Genomic DNA, 20,980 nt, shown 5'->3' on the forward strand with positions numbered 1-20,980 from the left:
CCGCCAGGGGGGCACGACGGCGGGGGGGAGGACGAGGAGTTTGGGGGGAAAAAACACCCTTTTTCGGGCACGCGTTCGTTGAGGGATATTAGTTGTTTAGGGTAAATGTGTACGTTTTAATTAGGATGGATTACTTAGGGTTATAATGGGGCGTAATTTGCGTTCTTTACTTGGCGGAGCAGCTTGGATTCGCTGCAGCCTTTAGGCCGCAATAGAGTTATTTTTCCTCGTAAATGTCCTAGCAGCTGGTATGGTGCCCTGCTTAGGCTGTCAGTGTGGGAAGGTGGGTTTTGTGCACCAGGAATAGTGTGGCCAGCAGGTGGAGGGAGGTCATCCTGCCCCTCTGCTCCAGTGAGGCCCCATCTGGAGCACTGGGACCAGTTCTGGGCTCCCCAGTTCCAGAAGGACAGGAAGCTGCTGGAGAGGGGACAGCAGAGGGCTACAGAGATGATGGGGGGCCTGGAGCATTTCTCTTATGAGTAAAGGCTGAGGGACTTGGGTCTTTTTAGTCTGGAGAAGAGAAGGCTGAGGAGGGATCTGATCAACACCTATAAACACTTCAAGGGAGGGTGTCAAGAGGATGGGGCTGGTCTTTTTTCAGTGGTGCCCAGGGACAGGACAAGAGGAAATGGGCACAAATTTGAAGAAATTCCACCTAAACACGAGGAGGAACTTCTTTCCTTTGAGGGTGGCAGAGCCCTGGAAGAGGCTGCCCGGGGAGGTGGTGGAGTCTCCTTCTCTGGAGACATTCCAAACCTGCCTGGACACGTTCCTGTGCAACCTGCTCTGGGTGGACCCACTCTGGCAGGGGGTTGGACTAGATGATCGATGATCTCACCTTCCAACCATGATGATTCTGTGGTCTCTGGAGGTCTCATCCAACCTCATGTGATTCTGTGATGTCACACTGATATTTTGGTAGTGTTTTTCCCCAAATCTGAGACTCTTTGCTTCTCCACATTCTGCCAGTGAGCACAGGTGCACGAGGGGTGTAGACCAGAAGACAGGGAGGCTCCAACCCTCAGCTGAAACTGGAAATCAACAGGATAAAAGCCTGCCTGCCTGGACACAGAAGAAGAGTCCAATTTAACGACCCCAGACCAAAAATTGCCATTGGACTCAAAGACGTGTGGAGAGTGGTGTATGGATCACTAGGGTATAATTGCCTTGGGGTTTCTTTGTTCAAGGTCTTTCTGTTTGCTATACCTTTCAATTAAATTAATTACTTTATAAAATCTGACACCTGAGACTCTGCTGCAGGAAACCTTGGGTCGAGTCTGAAGATGGAGGAAGCACACCTGAGAGTACGTGTGCCTGTGTGTGACACCATGAATGGTGTGTGAATGCCTGGGCAGTTGCTCCTGCGTGTGGCCGTGTGGTGTCCAACCAGAAGCACACCTGGGCTGGGGGCAGGCTTTTGGGTAAAAACACGGGGATTTTGGCCAGTGTAACCAGGCAAAGTGGTGCTTCCAGGGAGTGGAGGGTCCGCTGGGCCTGGGGGATGTTCCAAACGGAGGGATGGGGTGTGAGAGACATGGTGTGGGGATGGAAACCCTGAAGGTGTGGGGACGGGCAGCAAGTTGGGTGCTCCCTGGGTGGTGGGGCTGTGGATAAAGGGGGATTTCCTGGTGCCTATGTTCTCCCCTGGCACTAAGGAGGTGGTGGTGAGAGACACCTCCTGGGGCAGGAGGACTTTGTCCTCAGAAGTGCTGGCATGATGGCATCTGCTCACCCTCCATGTGGCCAGATGTCCCCTCATCCAGGCTCCATCTTTATGTTAATAACAGTCAACCTTGATCATAAGCACAAGCATTTTCTGAAGTCGTACCGCAGTGGGGAGAAATGCCACTGCGCGTCAACTGATTCCACTGCCATCGCTCAAGGAATTCCTAAGAGCAAACGCCCTCAATGTTTCATGACTCATGTTTTGGCTTTTATTTTTTCCCTGCTCTCTTCTACCTACTTGGCTCCCTGTTGCCATGCCCCTGGGTCGGGGGGTTCCCACTACAGCCCCGCACCCAGCTGTGTGGGGTGGTTTCCTGTGGGATTCGTGAGGATGTTGATTTTGTGACAAGTGACTCGTGGCGGGGCTCTCTGGGCTCTGCTGTGACCCCGCTTGTGGTCAGGGTCCCCACCGGGGGATCTTGGCTTTAACTGGAAAGCAAGAGTTGGACTAAATCCACATCCTGACTCAACCCACTGCTGACTGCTGCTCCCTCCCGCTGTGACAACAAGCGGATAGAAAAGCCTGCGCCTACTTCCAGTGGGTCTCAAATAATCCTCTGCTTTGGAAACAAATTAATTTCTTGCCATGGTTTTCATATCTCAAAACAACTCGACATATTACTGCAGCTTGTGGTTTACTACCAGCTTTGTTTCCCATCCCAAAAAACATTGCTCAGATTGTCGCTGTGTTAAGAGAAGTATCCAAATGTAATTAAGAGACACCAATCATTGAAACAGCCAAGTCTTTTTGGTAAGCCTCGCGAAGACCATGAGCTTTTTCTCTTACTCATTTTGCGGGTATGTGTGTTACAGTCAGAAATCCTCGACTGCACTTTACCATTTGCATCCAAATCTTAACGTTTCCTGCAGAAACGTGCTTTGTCACCCTGCTTGGTGACACGCAGCTGAGCTCCACGGCTGAACAGGTTTATCCAGAGCGAAGGCCCTTTCACTTCCAATTTGTCAGTTTTGTTTTCCAAGTTTCAATCAAAACCGTTTTGAACTGAAATCTTTTGAATTTTGCTTGAAGCCTTTGAGACCTTATTTGCCTACTGTTAATCTTTAATTTGACTAAGAAAATAATGGATCTAATTATATGGCCACAGCATACTCCATCCCCTTATTTATTTTGCAAGGAAGGAAGAAAAAAAAGTTGTGCAATTGAAGCACAGTTTTGGTACCATTGTCAGGGTTAGAAACTATCCCCTCCGGCAAAGGCTGATGGCGCGTTACCTAATGAAATAACCTGGTGAACTAGTCTCCGTCACAAGGTGCTATTTCTTCCAGAAAACAGAACAAACAACCAAAAAATATGTCTCAGTTTCCCTTTTCATAACATATGGGTATTACACTGCAAAGCAGAAAGGACCAGTGCAGAAGGAGTCCCAGATAATGTCTCTCTGATGCTTAGACCACGAGAGCTATAACAACATTAAAATAAGGCTTTGTTATTGCTGTTCGATAACGTGGTTGGTAACTTATTTCCCATGTGCTTTCTGAGTGTTTTCTGGGTGCAAGGACTGGGGAAGGCGTTTATTTAACCTGTCCTTGACTTACACTCATGAGAGGGAGACTTTACATTTCCCCAGGCATTTCACAAGTATGTTTAGATATAAAAAAAAAAGAGTTAGAGCCATCATTTCTTGTAAGAACAGCTGTGGCCAACTCTTTTTTTTGATGCCATAAAGCCGAGCAGGATCCGTGCTGGGTACCGGTGGGCAGAGCTCTGCTGACTGGAACGATCCTGAGCCCGTGGGCTGACTGCACTGTATTGGACACTTTCAACTTCTATACTTTCTAAAATAAGGCAGTAAAGCAATTAGAAATAGGTAACAGGAGGAGAGAGCGCTTCACGGAAGAAAGCAAAAGAAAATAGTGTGGTACAATTAATTGGCAGCAGCAAAAAATGAGCTGTAACAACTGAACTGTCACCGGGAGTGTGACTGCAGGCTCAGGCTGCAACGGCAGAGAGGGTCCTTTTGCCACCCAGTGCAATCTGGCCTGAAAATGCTCAGCTTTGGGACAGAAGGAAATAAAAACGTAATTTAGAGCTGGGGGGACACAAAGGTTCCTGTGAGTCCTTCACTGTGTGTGAGCCAGAGGATTTATCCAGCTGAAAACGTGCTCCCACATCAAAAGCCAAAGGGAATACCTGTAACCAGAAAGGCAGGTGCTTTTTTAGGGAAAAATCCAAGAATGTCCTAAGTGGAGGAATGGGTTAAAAATACAAGGGAGTCTGCTGTGCCAGAGAAAGAATGAGTGGGCTTAGAGATAGGAGAGATTGCACAGGGAAGGAGCTATCCCTTTCTTTAGTGTTATTCATTTTTAATTTGCATTGTTACAGTGTGTGGAACCACCAGGTGGAAATCGGGGCCTCATTGTGCTGGGAATTGTGCTCAAACATAATGATTAAATGTTGCCAGCTCTGCAGAGGTTGAACTATCATTCCTCATCTCTGCAGCATCACTAACCAGCATAATTATCACCAAGTAAGTTTTTCTGCAATTGCTCTTCTGGAATATCTGTGCCACTGGATTTCTTTCAGAGTAACCACAGCTGAGGGTATAAAAAAAGATATATTTGTGCCAGCTCCAACCTGGTAACCTTCACAGATAATAATAACTGATCAGAGGCAGAATCTGCTCACCACATTTGCATGCATGTTCAGAAATTATTTGCTTGTGTCTCAGTTTCCCTTTCTGTAAAATGGGAATGGCAACACTGCTCATGAGAGGGAGACAGCTCACGGCTCCCTCGCTTCATCTAACACCCACGATCAGTGCCAGAGTCCTCTGTTAGACCCTTAGAGCTCTATACTGACATCATCACACAAGGGCTCGTTAGTGCTGTTTGTAATGACTGGGCTCAGCTGGAGAATATATATTCTTTCTTGTATTTTTTCTAGCTGAAAGGGCTGGAGCCAATATTTGATTTGCTGAAGGTTCCTTTTCTATTAGTATTTTTCTATCAGTTAAATAACCATGTAAAACCCAAAACTCAATTAAACAAGGAGTTTAAAAAAAAAAACAAAACACAACACAAACAACCCAACCCTCAATTGCCACAGCATAAATAGGAAGCAACACAGTGCACTGTCATTGAAGGGGTCTTTGCACGGTAACCCACCAAACCCCTTTGGGTTTCTGTGACACTTTGGCTCACAGCTCAGAGGTCAGAGAGCAGCAGGATCCACGGGCTGCGTTTTTACAGCTTCCAATACAGTTCCTTTCTGGTCACGACAGATACCAAGAACAGGGAATTCTTCCCTGACCCTAGGAGCAAGATCAGGTCAAACCAAGAGTAGAGGAGGACAGTCCTGTTGGTCACACACACCTCCCCACTGAAGAACCTCCATGGAACAAGCTCAGCAGCAACACCAGGACACTGCAGGGGGCAAATCTTAAACCTGTCATTATTTTCATTTTTCAGTGCTTTAGATGTGGGTTTTAACTTTTGTGTACCGTCCTGCATTCAGTATTTTTGCATGAATTTTTCACAAAGTGGAAGGCACTGGGAGAAGGGGCTGCACTGAAGGGGCTGCAATAGAGCATCTACACCAACAGGGCTGAGCAGACCAGCCTTCCTCCTTCCTCTCCCACCCCTGGGCACCAACTCCAGCCCCTCTGGCAAACAGAAGGACAGAAACAATTGCCATGGATGTTTTCATACCCCAGAGGGGACCAGTGTGTGTTAAAAGCAGACACTTGCTGAGTTTGCCCCAGAATGCTCTGCATGGTACCCACCTGAAAACCAGAGGCCCTGAGGGTCCTGGCTCAGAGGAGGAGCTTCTTTTGGTGAAAGAATTAGAATTGCAATATCTTGTTCTGCTGTTTGCAGCAACGGTTGGTGAATGAAAAGAAAAGCAAAGGATCCCCAAAGAGTGTGCATTTTAAAAAGACAAGCAAGGAGATGAAAATAAACACCTCCCATGATTTTTAAAGCAGTCTTGGGACTTCTAGAGATCCCAGCTCAGAGGTTTGGAATAGCAGCTACAGGGGATCATTTACAAGTAGCATTTTTCCTAATTTCCTATTCTGCCTTGTAATACTTCCTAGGAAAGAATAGGGGCTTTGCATTACAAGCAGTTTGAAAGATTAAGCGGGCAGAAACAACCTCCTGCTCTACCTGCAGCCCCGTGCTGGTTCTTTTAAGTTACGACTGGAGATTGACCAGGTTTAAGTGGGTGTGAAAGGTTACCTGAACACTCTCCCTTCGCTGCCTCGGATCTTTGGGAAGAGAATTTTCCTCAGGCAGGTCTGTGTGAAATGGTCTTCCAGTCCCCTCTGCTGGTTGCAGCAGCAGAGCTGCACCGCGGCCAAGCTTCACCTCGCTGGAGGAGAGCACAGGCTGCATGGGGATGCCACCAGCTCCATGCCCTCACTACAGCACCACAACTCCTCCAGAGACCAGGGAGCTTTCTCTCATACTTAATATCAGCACCTGGCATCTCTCTTGCACGGGCCAGCAAGGCATCCCAAGCACAAATACAGGCTGAGTGGAGAATGGCTGGAGAGCAGCCCTGAGGAGGAGGACTTGAGGGTGTTGTTTGTAGCCCAGAAAGACAACTGCATCCTGGGCTGCATCCCCAGCAGGGCGAGGGAGGAGATTGTGCCCCTCTGCTCTGGGGACAGGAGAGACATGGACCTCTCGGACCATGGCCAGAGGAGGCCACAAAGATGATCTTAGCACCCCTCCTACAAAGACAGACTAAGAGTTGGGATTGTTCAGCCTGGAGAAGAGAAGGCTCCAGGGAGATGTTAGAGCCCCTTCCAGTCCCTAAAGGGGCTCCAGAAAAGCTGGGGAGGGACTCTTGATCAGGGTCTGGAGCCATAGGACGAGGGGAAACAGTTTTAAACTGAAAGAGGGGAGATTGAGATGAGATCTGAGGAAGAAATTCTTTGCTGTGAGGGTGGTGAGAGCCTGGCCCAGGTTGCCCAGAGAAGCTGTGGCTGCCCCATCTCTGGAGGGGTTCAAGGCCAGGTTGGAGGGGCCTTGGAGCAACCTGGTCTGGTGGGAGGTGTCCCTGGCCAGGGCAGGGAGTTTGGAACTTTAAGGTCCCTTCCAACCTAAGCCATTCTATGATTTTATGATCACGAGAAAGAGTGAAAAATTTAGCCAAAGGGATAATCTTAAAAAAACCTCATAACCCTTCCTGTGGAAGCTGAGGCATCCTTCTGAGAGCAAATAATCTCCTCCCGGGGAATGTATGGCTTGCAATGTTTGTTGAGCTGATGACCAAATGTCACCTGCAACTGTTTGTGGCGTGTGCCTCTGTGTCCCTACGAGCCCAGCATGGTGGGTCCATCCTGCAGGCTTCTGGTCCGTGCTCCCCACCACTCTCAGCACCATCAATCACAGGCAGAGCGATCCTGTAAGAGTCTTTACTGACTTCCCCATGGCAGTTGGGGTTCAGTTTGGAAGTGATCAAGGCAAAATTACCTTGGGGGGCTGCAAAACACCCTTCAGGGAGAGACTGTGCCAAAAGTCCGTGCTGATGCATCCCAGAGAACTTCACGGAGCCAGCAGCACGGGGCAGGGGCTGCTCGTAGCGAGGTGGGTACAGGCGGTGATTTCCAACCGCGCGTGCCGAGTAGTCCAAATCTTCTAGCAGAGAGGGGAGGCTTCGTTTTGGGAAGCAAAGAGCTGGTTTGAGAGGCTACCACCGAGAAGGTCCATTTTGACCGGCTACCACCGACAGCATGGGCAGCAGGAGGCAGAGCTGGCACAGGGCACTGGTCTCCATGGCCAGCAGCGCGCCAGCCGGCCTGTCTGAGGAGGAAACCCAAGTGACAACCCCGATAACAGCCCCTGCTCGTGGCTGGAGGCCCAGGGGCCCTGCAGGGGAAGGCAGAGGCTGAGGGAGCCTGCTCTCAGCCCATGGCCCCACGCTCCAGCCCCGTTTACAGGATGGCTTTGCATGCACAAACCCCCCCAGCACCCAAAAGCAGGGCATACCCCACGGCAAAGGGATGTAGTAGAAAAACTAAAGGTTTATTTTTTTTTTTTTTAATAAAATACATCCTTACAAAATAGCCATTTTTCTCCGTGCTGAGGGACCGGGCATGGTTCTTGCCAGCTCTGCTTCCCTCCTCCTCTCCTCAGTTTGGCACCGGGGAGAGCATCGCTGCCTCTCCTTCCCCGGGGGTTTGGGTGCAGGATGCTCCAGCACAGCCCCGACACACCAGGCAGGGTGTGATGGTGGGTCCTGCAGACCCCAGTGTGCCCCGCAGCAGGGTCCCTTAGTTTAACCCACCCACAGCATCGCAGCGTGTCCCACCAGAGGCAGGGGGTCGGGCCGGCCGGACCCTGCCCTGGCTGCTGGGTGCCATGTTCCCACAAGCCGGTGTTGGACACTGCTCCTGCTGGCCTTGGGGCTGGTACAGGCTGGTGACAGAGGGTGATGACGGTGTTTTAGGAGAGGAGGAGGAAGAGGAAGAGGGTGCAGGTTTGTCGGTCAGTGGGGATTCTGCCAAGAGAGAGAGCACAGTGACTTCTGGTGTCTTGCCACCCACTGCCCCTCTTCTAGGGGGCATGGAAGGTGTGACATCAATCCCACATCCTGCACCCAGAATCACAGAATCTTCTAGGGTGGAAGGGACCTTAACGATCATCTTGTCCAACCGTCAACCTAACTTTGACAAAAATAGACACCCGCACAACAAACAAAAAGCAACACCATCACTAAACCATATCTCCCAGCACTACATCAACCTGTCTTTTGAACACCTCCAGGGATGGTGCTTCAACCACCTCCCTGGGCAGCCCAGTCCAATGGCTGATAACCCTTTTGGTGAAAAAAATTTTTCCTAATTTTTCCTAATATCCAGCCTGAACCTCCCCTGGTGTAACTTGAGGCCATAAATGCTGAGCCCAGGTTAGACATTACAGCTCAAAGCTCAGACCTCCTCCAGGCCTCCCTGGAGCCCTGCTGCCTTCCTGGGGACCTCGGGAGAGCCCTGAGACCCAGAGCCCTCACTCCTGCCAGCCATATGCTAGCGGGGCTGGGGAAACACCACTCACCTCTCGCTGCGTGTTGTCCAGCTCCTTTTCCTTCTTATGCGACTTTGACTGGGGGTTAAACAAGAGAAAACAATGATTCTTTTACAGATCTGCCCCTTTCTAACGCCAGGGAAAAATATGGTTGAACAACAGCTTTAACCCTCAATGTATAAGCTTATTTTCAAATGAATTTGAAGGGAGCTGTTTTCACATCCTAGGAAAGGCCGCAAAGCATCCCATGGTCATGGAGATATTCTCAGAAAAGGGGACATTTTCCAGTTTGCTAAAGCACTGGTCTGCTTAAAGCAATGCAAATCTTACCAGATAGTGGAATATCTGGGGATAAAGGGAGGCAATAAAGCTATTAACAGTGAGTCACACAGAAGATCTCTGTTATTTAGGAGAGGAGATTCTTGGGTGCCAGTCTCTGACAGTCCCAAGGGCTCAGGATTTCCAGGACCTCAGGAAGGCGCCTGGTTGCTCCTCAATATAAATGTTGTTTGTGTTACAGCCTCATTACCCGTGCACACATACACACACACCCCCAGCAAGAGCCTCCGCAGGGGAGGGACGTGTTATTACTTACAGGCTCCTGTTCAGCATATTTGAATTTCTTTTGCTTGTAGTAGTCCCGTCCTTGGAGAAAATGCAGCAGGAGCAGGTCGCAGAGGACAGAAGCCTGAAGTCAAAATGCAGTTAGGGTCAGAGCTGCCCTCCCAGCTCCCCTCTGCCACCTTGTACTTCCAGCTTGCCCCACAAATTAGGGTCACTTTTGCTTCAACCCACAGCATGGCAGCTGCTAAAGAGCTTATAGCCCCCAAACATCCATTTTAGGACAGGAGTGAAGTGCTCTGGGTTCAACACTGGCCAATTTAAATCAACAGAAATTGTTTCCACTTTAGATATATGCAGAGCACAGCACCCTTTGGGTCACGCTGAGATCTTTAACAACCAAAACCAAATAGGATGCTGGTTTTCTGTCGTGCATGAAATACTGCCCAGCATCTCCAAAACCCCCTCAGTACCAGCTCTAACTTGAAACTATCAAGATACCAAGACCTGGCCCTGCCACGAAGGTCTGCCTTCCCCTCACTTGTCAGGGCAGCAGCTCTCACGAGCAGAATTCACATCAGCTGGTGGCCAGCAGGAATCTATTTTCCCAAGCCAGCGAGGCAGGAGAGCACTTTCTTTCCCCCTTCCCCCCCATCTCCTGTTGCCCGAGTGGGAACCAGTATTTCACTGCAGCTCAGAGACACTTCCCGACGGATGCCACGGGGAAGGAGACTAATTTGAGAGTCTCCATATAGAGGTTGGAAAAATCTGAACTTACCACTCCAAAAATACCGATTCCAGAGCCAATTGTGGTCATGGTTGGGATGATGTCAAATTTGCCTGCCTGAATAAAATTGGAGAAAATAGGTGATATGTTACAATCAACCCAGAGGAAAAAAAAAGGAGGGGTGCCAGGGTGCCATAGCTGTAGCTGGGGCCCACGTAAAGCGCTTTGCAGCAACCCAAACCACAACCACAGCACAGAGAGAAACAGGAGCTGAGTAAGAGCTGGTTTGAAGCTGATTGGTCAAACAGAAAAGCATGGTAGGGTGCTTTTAGGCTGACATAAATTAAAATCCCTTTGCTTCCTATATTTTTAATTTAAAAAAAAAAAAAGTTGAAAAAAAAAGTATACACTTTAAATATTCCCAGTGGGAACACAAGGAGCCTCCTCTCCCAGTGGGAAATAAAAAACAAAACAGAAAAATGCAAATGTTCGGCTTTTGGAAATATCAGTAAAAGGTTTTGACTTTCCACAGTTCACCCCACAACCCATCATTATGTTTTTGGGGACAAAACCACTGACCGAACTGCAGCTGATAGATGTGACCTGTAAAATGGGCTTCCCCTCTGTGTTCCCTTCCCCAGCACTTCCCAAGGGCCACTGTCAAAGGGGGGCAGCACCCAAGGAGAACCCTCACACTGGTTTTCCTGGCCCCACAAGACCTTCCTGAGGACATGGCACCACCACCCTGGGGATCCGGGGGGAAACCCAGCCTCTGGCCACCCTTACCTTGCCATTCACTAGAATGTCAAACCGGATCCCAAACACCTTGTAGAGCGTCCTCTTGTCCATCCCGTCTTCTTTGTAGTATTTGGCATATCTGTCCAATTGGATGGTGAACGTTAATGGCCTGACAAGGTGTCTAACAGCCCCCTGCAACCCAACATCATCAAGATCTTGGTGGGCTGCGCTTCTCCCCTCTGTGCCTCAGTTTCCCTGCCTACAAGTTGTAGTTAAAGCTCCTGCTTGTGCTGATACCTGATGTCCCCAAGTGCTACGTGACAGCAGGTATTAGTGCAGCACTAGTGGGAGCTTCACACAGAGCAGCAGCTCATGCCTAAATGTCATGCTGTGGCTGAATGCTTTCAAGTGTGGGAACACTTGAGATGACTCTGCACCATCTCCAATCTTTCAAGGGACTTCCTTAGAGCTCATCTGAGCAGGAGAGTCTGCAAGGGGGAGGAGACGTACAGGGAAAGGCAAGGGGGTAATTTTGAGGTTAAAGGATGGGTTATCACTTTTTGCCATGCTATAGAGATCACTGCTGTCTGGCACCGCAAAGGTAACGAGTATTTTGAAGAACAGTCCTTGATCTTCCACCATCCTTTGAGTGCTGGGGGATCCTGAAAGATGTCACCTCTGAATTCTGCCTGGAGAGCTAACAGGGGTCTCCTTACCTGAAGTTGAAGCCCGGTGAAACGTTACTGTCATCATTGTAAAGGCCGTGGAACTGGTAAATGGGTTTGCAGTACCGGACGGGCCAGTCGAGGTCACAGTTCCAGTCTATGGTGATGCCCACCACTCCGCCCTGCAGCCAAGAGGGCAGTCATGAGGTTGCCCCCCCTTGGATCTGATCTGCATGGAGAAATGCTTTCTCTCCTCATAATGTGGCCTTTCTTGTCCTGGCTGTCAAGGCTACATGGACCCCACCTCTGCCTCAGCTTTGTGTCCTATATATCACCCTATGCAGAGGTGCTCACTTCTGCCCTAAATGCTGGATACACAGCTAAATTCATGCCTTCTTGTTCCTGACCAGCACCCTGTGCCCAAGGCATGGTCCTGAGAAACAAGACTTATTTCTTGACCTCCCTTGCCTCATTTTGCCCACAAGATTCACCTTCACCTGTAGCTTAACCCTGCCATCAAACCATTAATGTCATAGGGAAAATCAAAGGTAATTTAACATGGTCATAGAGGAGAGTGAAATGAACCTTTGAAAATCAGAGAAAACTTCCTCTAAGAGAAGTGGCCACTGCTGGGAAATGAACCAGTCCCTCCTGAGCTCGCTCCAGGTTGTAATTAGCTCTTCCCCAGAGGATCATATTTTTTTGCACCTATAGCAAACCTCTGATTTTATTTAATGCCTTGCAAAGGCAGCTCAAGGCTCTGCAGTGCAGAAATAGCAGATACTCTTGCATACCACCCTGAGAAGCGTTGGGCAAAGCTGCATTTCTGGGGTCAGGCTGCAGTTTGTATTCTGCAGTGACCAACCTCCAGCTGAGGTTTGTGAGCTCAATCGGGTGGGATTTGGCCATGCAGCTCATTATTCACTGCACAAATTAAAAGAAACAGAACCCTGGATTTACTGCCAGTGCGTCAAATCTTGTCAGTCTTACAGGGGAGTTTCCAAGAAAGGCTTGAATATTAGGCCATGTCCAAGGAGATTCATAATCTTTAAGAGCTAATTCTGACATTGCCTTGGGAGTCCTTGAGAAAACAGATCCCTCACGTCCCAACGGCCTGGGGATGATTGCTCTGTTGGTGTCCCCCTCCCCACGTCAGCAAGAAACATCGTTTGAAACTGAAGTACCTTAACAGCCAGCATGGTAAAATTCTGTCCCGATTCCTTCACTATGTATCCCAGGTCAAACACAGGGCACAAGGAGTCGGTGACTTTGTGATAGGTGCATTTCTTCAGGTACTGTTTGGTGACGCTCTCAACCAGGTTGCGCCTGTGAATAAAAAGGGAGTGAGAAAGAGTCTGAATAACCAAATAATTTGGGGGGTAAAGGACCTCTGAAGGTCCCTGGTCCAACCTGTTGCTCAAAGCTGGGTCACGTCAAAGATGAGATTCCTCCCCCTCTATGCGCTGATCTCCACATATGGAGAGTGAGCCCTGTCCTCCAGCCCTGCCTGGTTTCTCCCACCCCATCAGCAACTCATTTCCCTAAACCTCCTCCTCTCTGCTGTTTTCTTTCCTGCAAATGTTCTCCACCTCTGCTTTGGGTGTGCTGCTTTGCCTGCTGCCCAAACCCAGCACACGTCTGCCTGTCCTCACCTCTTCTAGCAACCATCTCTCTCATTCAATGCTTATAAATACTTAAGGGGTGGGTGTCAGGAGGATGGGGCCAGTCTTGTTTCAGTGGTGCCCGGGGATAGGACAAGAGGAAATGGGCACAAACTTTAATATGAGAAGGTCCACCTAAACATGAGGAGGAACTTCTTCACTTTGAGGGTGGCAGAGCCCTGGAAGAGGCTGCCCAGGGAGGTGGTGGAATCTCCTTCTCTGGAGACATTAAAAACCCACCTGGACAAGTTCCGGTGCAACCTGCTCTAGGTGGACCTGCTTTGGCAGGGGGTTGGAGGAGATGATCTCTGGAGGTCCCTTACAACCCCATGTGATTCTGTGATTCTTCAGCTTTGCAAACCCTCCCGTGGCCTCCACCATCCCTCCCAGCTACCTCTCCCCTTCGCATGTCAGCTCCTCCATGGGCTCTGCCAGGCAATGCTTTGCATACCAACAGTTTTTATCTGGGACAGCTCATGGATATTGCATCCCACGGCTTTAATGGATATTGCATCCCACGGCTTTTACATTTAACTGGACTTTGCTATGTCCTCCAGAAGGGGTGAAAAGGAAAGGACAATGTCTTGCCTTCCACCCCGCTCTGCTCTTTTGCCTAAAATAGTCTTTCTGTGAAGCCTCCCCGACCCAGATGGTTTTGTAAGAGTTGTGCCTCGTTCAACCCCGTCCCATCGCTTATGCTTGGCAGTTAAATCAGCAGCAGTGATCAAAGGCAGGAAGTTTCCCCATGACCCCAGCCAGCTCCGGCACGGCCCCTGCAACAGCAGCCAGCCTCCCAGACCTCCTCTCCCCCACCATGTCCCCTCGCTCAGGCTGCCACCTCTCCTCCCTGCTGGTGGGGGATCCCCTCGGGGTCACCTCTTGGGGTGCAGCGTGAGGTTGGCTGGAGACTTTGCCAGGGTGTTTAACCTTGGCTACAGCACAGGGACGTGGTCGGCTTAGAGAGAAGCTGCCACCTTCTTCAGCACAAATAGCTTCTGTTAATTTGTTCCAAATCAGATATATAATCAGTGTCACCACAAATCCTCTTACATGTGTGCCTTCACCTGGTGCACTGTTTCCAGCGCTGCCTGGAAGGGACCAACCCTATAACCCGTTGCAGAAACAGCTGGGAACTGTGGTGTTAAGAGGGGTTTCTGCTCATTTTTGGGTACCAAGCTTGCCCTGGTTTCTCACACCCCACTGTGCCATGTAGTATTTTACTGTTATCTTCAGGGAGGAAAAGGGAGAAGAAAAATGAAGAGTCAGAGAAACTGTATTTTCATGTGAATGATGTGAGGGTAACTAAGTGGACATTCATTCTCGAAACCTTCTTTCCTGTAACCACAGCTACCAGCTGAGGTGGGACAGATTTGGGAGGGAAACATCTCATTTCTGCTGCACTGATCACCAGATTAGCTATTAGAGTAGTTCTGGGCTTGCTGACGAGGGACAGCATCCTCTATATCAAGAATCCAGCTATACCTGTGGTCTCCCCTGAGGGACACAGCTGGGGGAACCGAGCAGAAGCCACCCCCCTCAAACCTCCCCTTACCTGGACACCTTGAACCTGGGGAAGGTGATGCTGTTCTTGATGAACATGGTGAACTTCTCCGCTTCTGACAACAGGGCAGGGCTGAAAAAAACCAAGTGTTGACATGTGTCCATCACTCAGCTCTCTGGCCTCTAGGGAAAGCTCCATTTGGTGGAGATTCATCCAAATTGGGACAAGCAGGACCCAGGTGATCTCATCCCTCCCCTTTCAAAGTGAAATGGAGTTCAGAAAAGACCCAAGGAAGTGCTTATTAGGGGAAAGAGAGGGAGCTGGGTGCTGGGATTTCAGTTAAGAAACCCCAAAAGCACAGGGAGGTGGCTGGAAGAGAGCTTAAGGGCCCACATGCTCCACTGGGCTCCTCGGTAGACCCATGGCTGGAGTGGGTCTGGGTGGAAAAGGGGGGGAAACATCATTCTTACCTAGGAACATGGTCATCATCTTCAACGGGGCACCAGCCAAAGATCTCACAGGTCTTCACAGAGCTGTTGAAATGCACACACTTGCCGGTCATGAGCCCTGTAGGGAGGAGAGACAGAGGCTCACACCCCTGGATAGCGGGAAATCCCAGCCTCACACTGGGCTGGATGGGATCTGGTTGGAGCTTCAGCCCTGCCACAGACATCTAAGGCACAAAGTACTCAGGGCTTTGGTGCCCTTTGATGAAAAGGGGAATTAATTGTGGCCTTTTGGCTCGAGGCAGTGGTTTCCCTTCAGCTGGTGGCCCAGAGGAGGTCCTCCTTGCAGGCTCTCCAGCCCTGTGGGCACACTGTGCCCCCTGAGTCTTGCCAGAAACACCTCGGGGACGCGTGCTGTACCTTGTCCTTGGCGGCTGTATTTCCCTTTGCTGCAGTCGCTGTCTCGCGTGCAGGGCCCGGCATCCGGCAGCTGTTTGGAGAGAGGAGACAGCCCCTCTCAGCATCCCACCCTGCACCTTCCATCCCTCCGTCCCTCCTGCCTCACCAGGCAACGTTCTCCTCAGGGGAAAATGCCTCTCGGCTGCAGCCGGGGCCTCGTCCATACACCCCTTCCCAACCAAGGATGTCCAGGTTAAGCAGGAAAAAGGAGGGGAGTTCTTTTTTTGAACCCCAGGCAGATGCTTTTATTTAAGGCTTCAGTCTGCTCTACTTGATCATCTCAAAGGGAAGAAAACTTAAACAGATGCTGGCCTTTTTTTTCCAGCAGAATAAAAGCCTCCACGTAGCACTCGCAAGCCAGGAGCCATAATGGGATGTCAGGCTCAGGCTTTTACTAAACCTCTCAAGGTCAGGAAAACTCCTTCCCAAGTGTCATCACCACAACATCCCCCCTTAAAATACAGAAGCTGGAGCAGCTGAAGGAATCCAGCGTGTTTACCTCCGGGCAGGTTCCTTGTTTCTGTCCAGGGGTGACAATGAAGTTGGTCATCACCACAAACGAGCTGTCCCCCTGTGGAGACACAGCCAACAAGCTCACAGCCAGCACGGTGTTTTCCGATGGAGTCTCTGTGAGGAGAGGCCTCCTCCCTAGGGCAAGGGGCAGGACACCCAAACCACTGGGACATATCCAGGCAGATGGCACCTTTCTCCCTAACTTTGGGTCCTCCACTGTCCTCTGCCGCAGCTCAGGAAGCTGGTGGTGGCCCCTGGGGAGCTGCAGTGCCACCAGCCCCAGAGGCAGTGGAGGACCCTCCTTGCTGCCTGAGCTGCTCATCTGGAGGCCCAGGAGGAGCCTTGACCTTTTTGGAGGCAGCCTCAGAGATCCTCCATCAACCATGGTGGGTCCCAAGCACTAAATGCTCCCCAGGAGTGATATGTGGGCAGAGGTTTGTGGCACGAGCAACCTGCTTTCCACCACAGGGACACCACGTCATGGTTAGCCCATGGAAAGCCTACACCGAGGAGCCCTTTTGCATGCCAAAATGTGGGGAAAAGCGGCCGTTGGGACAAAAGCCTAACCCACCCACCCTGCCTCCTTACCTGGGCTGGGAAAACATAGTCCACCACATCCCAGATGTGAGGGCCCATGACACTCTCGTTGGTCAGCGTCAGGCCTTTCAGCTTCACCGAGACCGAGCTGACGATGCTGTCCTGAGACTGGTAGCCCTTCTCGTAGAGGAAAACCCACCTGGACAGGGAAAGATAGTGGGGTAAGCATGGCCACCAGCACTCACCTGCAGGAGCCCCAAGTCCCAGCACATCACTGTGGACTGAGGCTTCTTCTACCAAGTTTCACCTGGGGGATTATTTGCCAAATTTTTTCCAGCTGGATGAGGTGTAAGTTGCTGGGCTCTCTCACCCTTTGCCCAAGGCAAGCTGTAGGTGCAGGACATGACTTCCATGGTGGGATGATTCATTCTGGGGACTGGGACACATTTTGTGGTTGAGGTGGTGCAGGCAGATGGAGCAGGGTGGCCATCGGCCATGTGGGATTAAAGCTTGCTGGGCTCAGCGACCTGCCTGGATCTGTTTTGTAGGCGCTCTCCAAAAATCAGTGCTTCCAGGGCCAAGATGGGGTAAGAGCCCATGCCCAGGGCCACCATTTCCCATCCAAGAAAGGGAACCACGGAGACGTGGCCCTGGGTGCAAGAGGGCTGTGGGAGCAGTGTTGGGGACACTGCTCTCCCTGCGTTTCCCAGCCCATCGCTCAGCCATTAGGGCCGGCTCCTGACACTATTTAACCTATGGCATAAACAAGCTGCTGCTGGATTAACTCTGACTCAGGGAGACTATAAACATGGGCGAGCAACCATTTCGGGTAGCGCTCCTGGCGGCGCGGAGCCTTCCCGGTGCTAAAAAAGGAGAGATCTGGTTTTTGTCCCTGCTGCTGCGGGCACCGGTCCCGCTGGCCGCGACAGAGGCATGGTGCTCCCCGTGGGACAGCCTGTGACACCCACCCGCTGTGTCGCAGCCCATCCTTGGGCACCCGACCCACGGGCATGGGGGAAAACAGGGGGGAACGCCAGGTGCTGCCCTGAGGTTTGCCCTGTTGGTGCCAGACCTCACGGGGACATCTTGGGGATGGTGCTTTTTGTCTTGTGAAAGCAGGGAAGGGACCTCAAGGGGGTGGCACCTGCCTCAATACCTGGGGATGGGAGGAGAAATTCAGCACTGCAGCTGGGACCACCAGCTCCAACCTCCTCCTCCAAGGTAGAGAGCCATATTGGTTTACACTGGTGACACTGGTTAGCTTCCCTGATGCCCTTGAGGCTGTGCTGGGCAGCACCACGGTGGAGTTTCCCTAAATCTGCCACCAGCGCAGCCCCTGCTGCTGCCACCTCATCCCTCCCTGGCTGAGGTGACTGTGGGCACCCCACTTTGACACAGCCTCCCCACAGCAGGGCAGGACGCTGCCCCAACCCTGCTGTGGTCACAGCAAACAAGGCGTCATTTCCCCATTGGGCTGCAAATGGCCACATTGAGCCCTGTCCAGGTGGTGAAAGTCCCCTGGTGTCACTCCCCGATGTGGCAGAGTCACCAAGCCCTTGTCCCTCGCCAGCCGCATCCTGGGGCTCAGCCCACAGCCTCCTCCCGTGAGAGGTTTTCAGGAAATGAAAGCCAGAAAGTGACGTCCAGCTGAGGAGCTCCTGGCATGGCCTGAGCAGCAGCGATAACACCTTATCTCCGTGTTATCAGCAGAGAGAAGAGCTGCTCCCCACGGGTAACGCTGGGGCTCTCGGCAGGGTCAGCCCCACGTCCCTCCTCGCTGATGACCTGGCACACATCCCTCCAGCGCTGCCAGGCATCCATCCCCACGAGCATCCCACGCCTGCTGCCAAGGGGGACCAAAGCTGGAGTAATGCCCACCTCCTACCCTCACCCCCGAGCTGGTTCTCTTTTTGCTCCCTCCTGACAGCCTGTCCTGTTTTAGCCTGGTTGCTTGAGCCACATTTTCTTACGAAGCTCCACTCTGAGCAACCATCTCTGCTGGTTCCCCATTCTCAGGAGTGGCTGCCCCGGCCAGGTTTGGTGGAGCCCTGGGGCTTCACAGCCTCAGCCCGTCGGAGAGCCAGTGCTGCTCCCAGTAACACCAGTCTGGGCCAGTGCAAAACCCTCTTTGCAGAGGAGTATCCTTGAGACCACGGCTTGGCAGCAGGTTGGGATGAGGATCACCGTTGTGAGGCAAAGCGCTGGGGAGCAGGATGGGAGCAATGCGGGGTCCCACAGTGATCCCTTGGGAAGCTTTTGCCCCTTTCCAGGGAATCTGGGCTAAAAGCTGGGATGGGCACCACTACTCCCCACAGCTACTCACTTGTACCGAGCCCTGGGAGCTACTGCCTCTCCTTTGGGCTGCCCCAGCCACCCTGCACCCCTAAAATACTCATTTTTTTCCCAGTCCGTGGCCAGACACCCCCTCTCCCTGCAAACCTCCATCCCAATGGAAGTGTGCCGGTCTCTCTCTCTCGAGGGCTGAGCTCACAGCAGCCCCAGGGGCACAGCAAAGATTTTTGCACCGTTATCAACCATCACATCCCATCACACGGCACGTCATCCCACGCCGAGGGGACAGGGATGGAATCACAGCAGCAGCCCCAGGGCACCCAAGGACACGCGTCCTGAGCCCGCCTGCTCCCCGAGCTGCCTTTTTTTTTTTTAAAGCAGCTGCTCTTGCACCGGGGCTGCTCTCGGAGCTGCCTCCCACAAGCAAAGCAGGGATTTGGAGCCAGGATCCATCCCGGCCCCAGCCGCCGGGCTGGCTCTGCTTCCCCGGCGGGGCGGCGGACGGGGAGATTTATGGGCCTGTCTCGAGCCGCTCGGGTCTCACAAATCACCGCGCTGGCCCCAGCTGCCTCTTAGTTAATATAAATGAAAATAAAAATAACAACAGATTCTCAGGCCACCGTCCAGCAGCTCAAACGGGGTTTGGATGCGGCTCAGCGAGGAGCCGGGGCCCCGGTGTGCGGAGGGGAGCTGGGCAGGGCTGAGCCTCCAGCAGCTTCTGAGGAGGACACAGGGACAGAGTGGCTGTCTAGAAGACCCATGGTGGGACACTGGGCAGCACGGGAGTGGCCGTGTCCGGGGAATGAGGAGCCATCAGCAATAAACCCCCCCAGCAAATTGGGATATAAGAGATATATGAGCCCCTTCGTCTCCGTTGCTGTTTAACCTGGTGGAAAAACATTAATTTGAGGGAAAGCAGGCGCCGGGGAGCCTTACCCGATGATGTACGCCAGGACGATGAGCTGGATCAGCCGGAAGGTCAGTCCCACCTTCTTGTTCCTCACCAGCACCATCCTGGGGGTGTCATACTCAAAGAGGAAGGAGGACAACTTCTCCATGCACTTCTGCCCCATGGCTGCGCCGGGGCTGTGCCACAGCCTCCCCGTTGCTCGCTGGCCGTGCCGTGGGTCAAGCTGTGCCCGCCTCCGCTCCAGCAACTCCTCTGTTTGCAGAGAGAAGTTTAAAAAAAAAAAAAAAAAAAAAAAGAGATAATAAAAAATGCTATCGGCGTTGCTCTGTGCACATCTGGGCTGTCGGGTTTCTTCCTCTGTGCAGGGAGGACTGGGTTTCCTCTTCCTATAAGCTCTGGGCTGGGAGCAGCTGGTGCCCTACATGGTCCGGGGGTGGGACGGGGTGCGGGAGGGTGCAGGGCCACCCCGTCACCGAGCCCACGTGCCACCAGGATGGAGCCGCCCGCCCGTGGGGGATGCACACTCGCCCGGGCAGGGGCATTCCTTGGGGATGGAGGGGCTGCGGGTGGCACTTGGGGTGAGCAGGGACCCTGGGGGGGAACGTTGGGATGGAGGAGATGGTGGTGGGGGTTGTGTCCTGGGAGAGGATTTGAGGAACTAGGCTTGGGATATCATCTTTCCTCCTCCAACAGGCTGTGGGTCTCCCGTTCCTGTCCCTAACCCACATCCTGCTCTGTCCCCCAAAAGCTGCCCTGGGGAGAAGGGTTGGGAAGGAGGAGGGTGGGGGTACAGAATCCCCCAGCCCAGCAATTGGGAGCCGACCCGAGGGGCAGGCAGGCGCCCGGCTTGGCCCCCTCCCGCCGTGAGGCCGCCCAGCTGGGGTTTGGCTGGTTCCCAGCTCTTGCACGGGGCTGGGCTGGGCGCGTTTTGAAGCATTTTCAGCATTTCCAGCATTTCCTGAAAGGCACGGCCGTCAGCGCGAGCCTGGGTCGCAGCGAGGGATGCTCAGGCCGGGTGGTGCAGGCACTGCTTTAAGTGAAGATCAAGGAGAAAAGGGCTAGATTTGTACGTGCCAGACTGAAATTTGGAGGCTAACATCGTTGCAGTGGGAAACTCTGGTGGGGTTTTTGGCTAATTGATGGAGAAAGTACAGAGGCTGTGGATGGGGGGACCCTGTACCCACATGGCATCCCACCAGGAAACTTCTAGGGCACAGCCCCACGGGGATGAGCTCTTTGTCAAAGAGCACTGGGG

At 52.1% G+C, this 20,980-nt stretch overlaps 1 protein-coding gene across 1 annotated transcript; it reads right to left on the bottom strand.

Moving 5' to 3' along the window:
* Positions 1 to 7,697: 7,697 nt before the first annotated feature.
* Positions 7,698 to 20,069, bottom strand: P2RX1 (purinergic receptor P2X, ligand gated ion channel, 1). The gene is made up of 13 exons (XM_014953079.1): positions 19,752 to 20,069; positions 16,575 to 16,722; positions 15,973 to 16,044; positions 15,435 to 15,504; positions 15,039 to 15,135; positions 14,620 to 14,700; positions 12,591 to 12,732; positions 11,458 to 11,588; positions 10,790 to 10,880; positions 10,055 to 10,120; positions 9,311 to 9,403; positions 8,746 to 8,793; positions 7,698 to 8,191 (listed from the first exon to the last, which is right to left on the bottom strand). Exons 1-13 carry the CDS (start codon positions 19,886 to 19,888, stop codon positions 8,180 to 8,182), a joined length of 1,188 nt encoding a protein of 395 aa, XP_014808565.1. The 5' UTR covers positions 19,889 to 20,069; the 3' UTR covers positions 7,698 to 8,179.
* Positions 20,070 to 20,980: the final 911 nt, after the last annotated feature.

This window comes from Calidris pugnax, unplaced genomic scaffold (genome assembly GCF_001431845.1).
Source record: "Calidris pugnax isolate Ruff unplaced genomic scaffold, ASM143184v1 scaffold133, whole genome shotgun sequence".
In the NCBI taxonomy this organism is placed as follows: domain Eukaryota; kingdom Metazoa; phylum Chordata; class Aves; order Charadriiformes; family Scolopacidae; genus Calidris; species Calidris pugnax.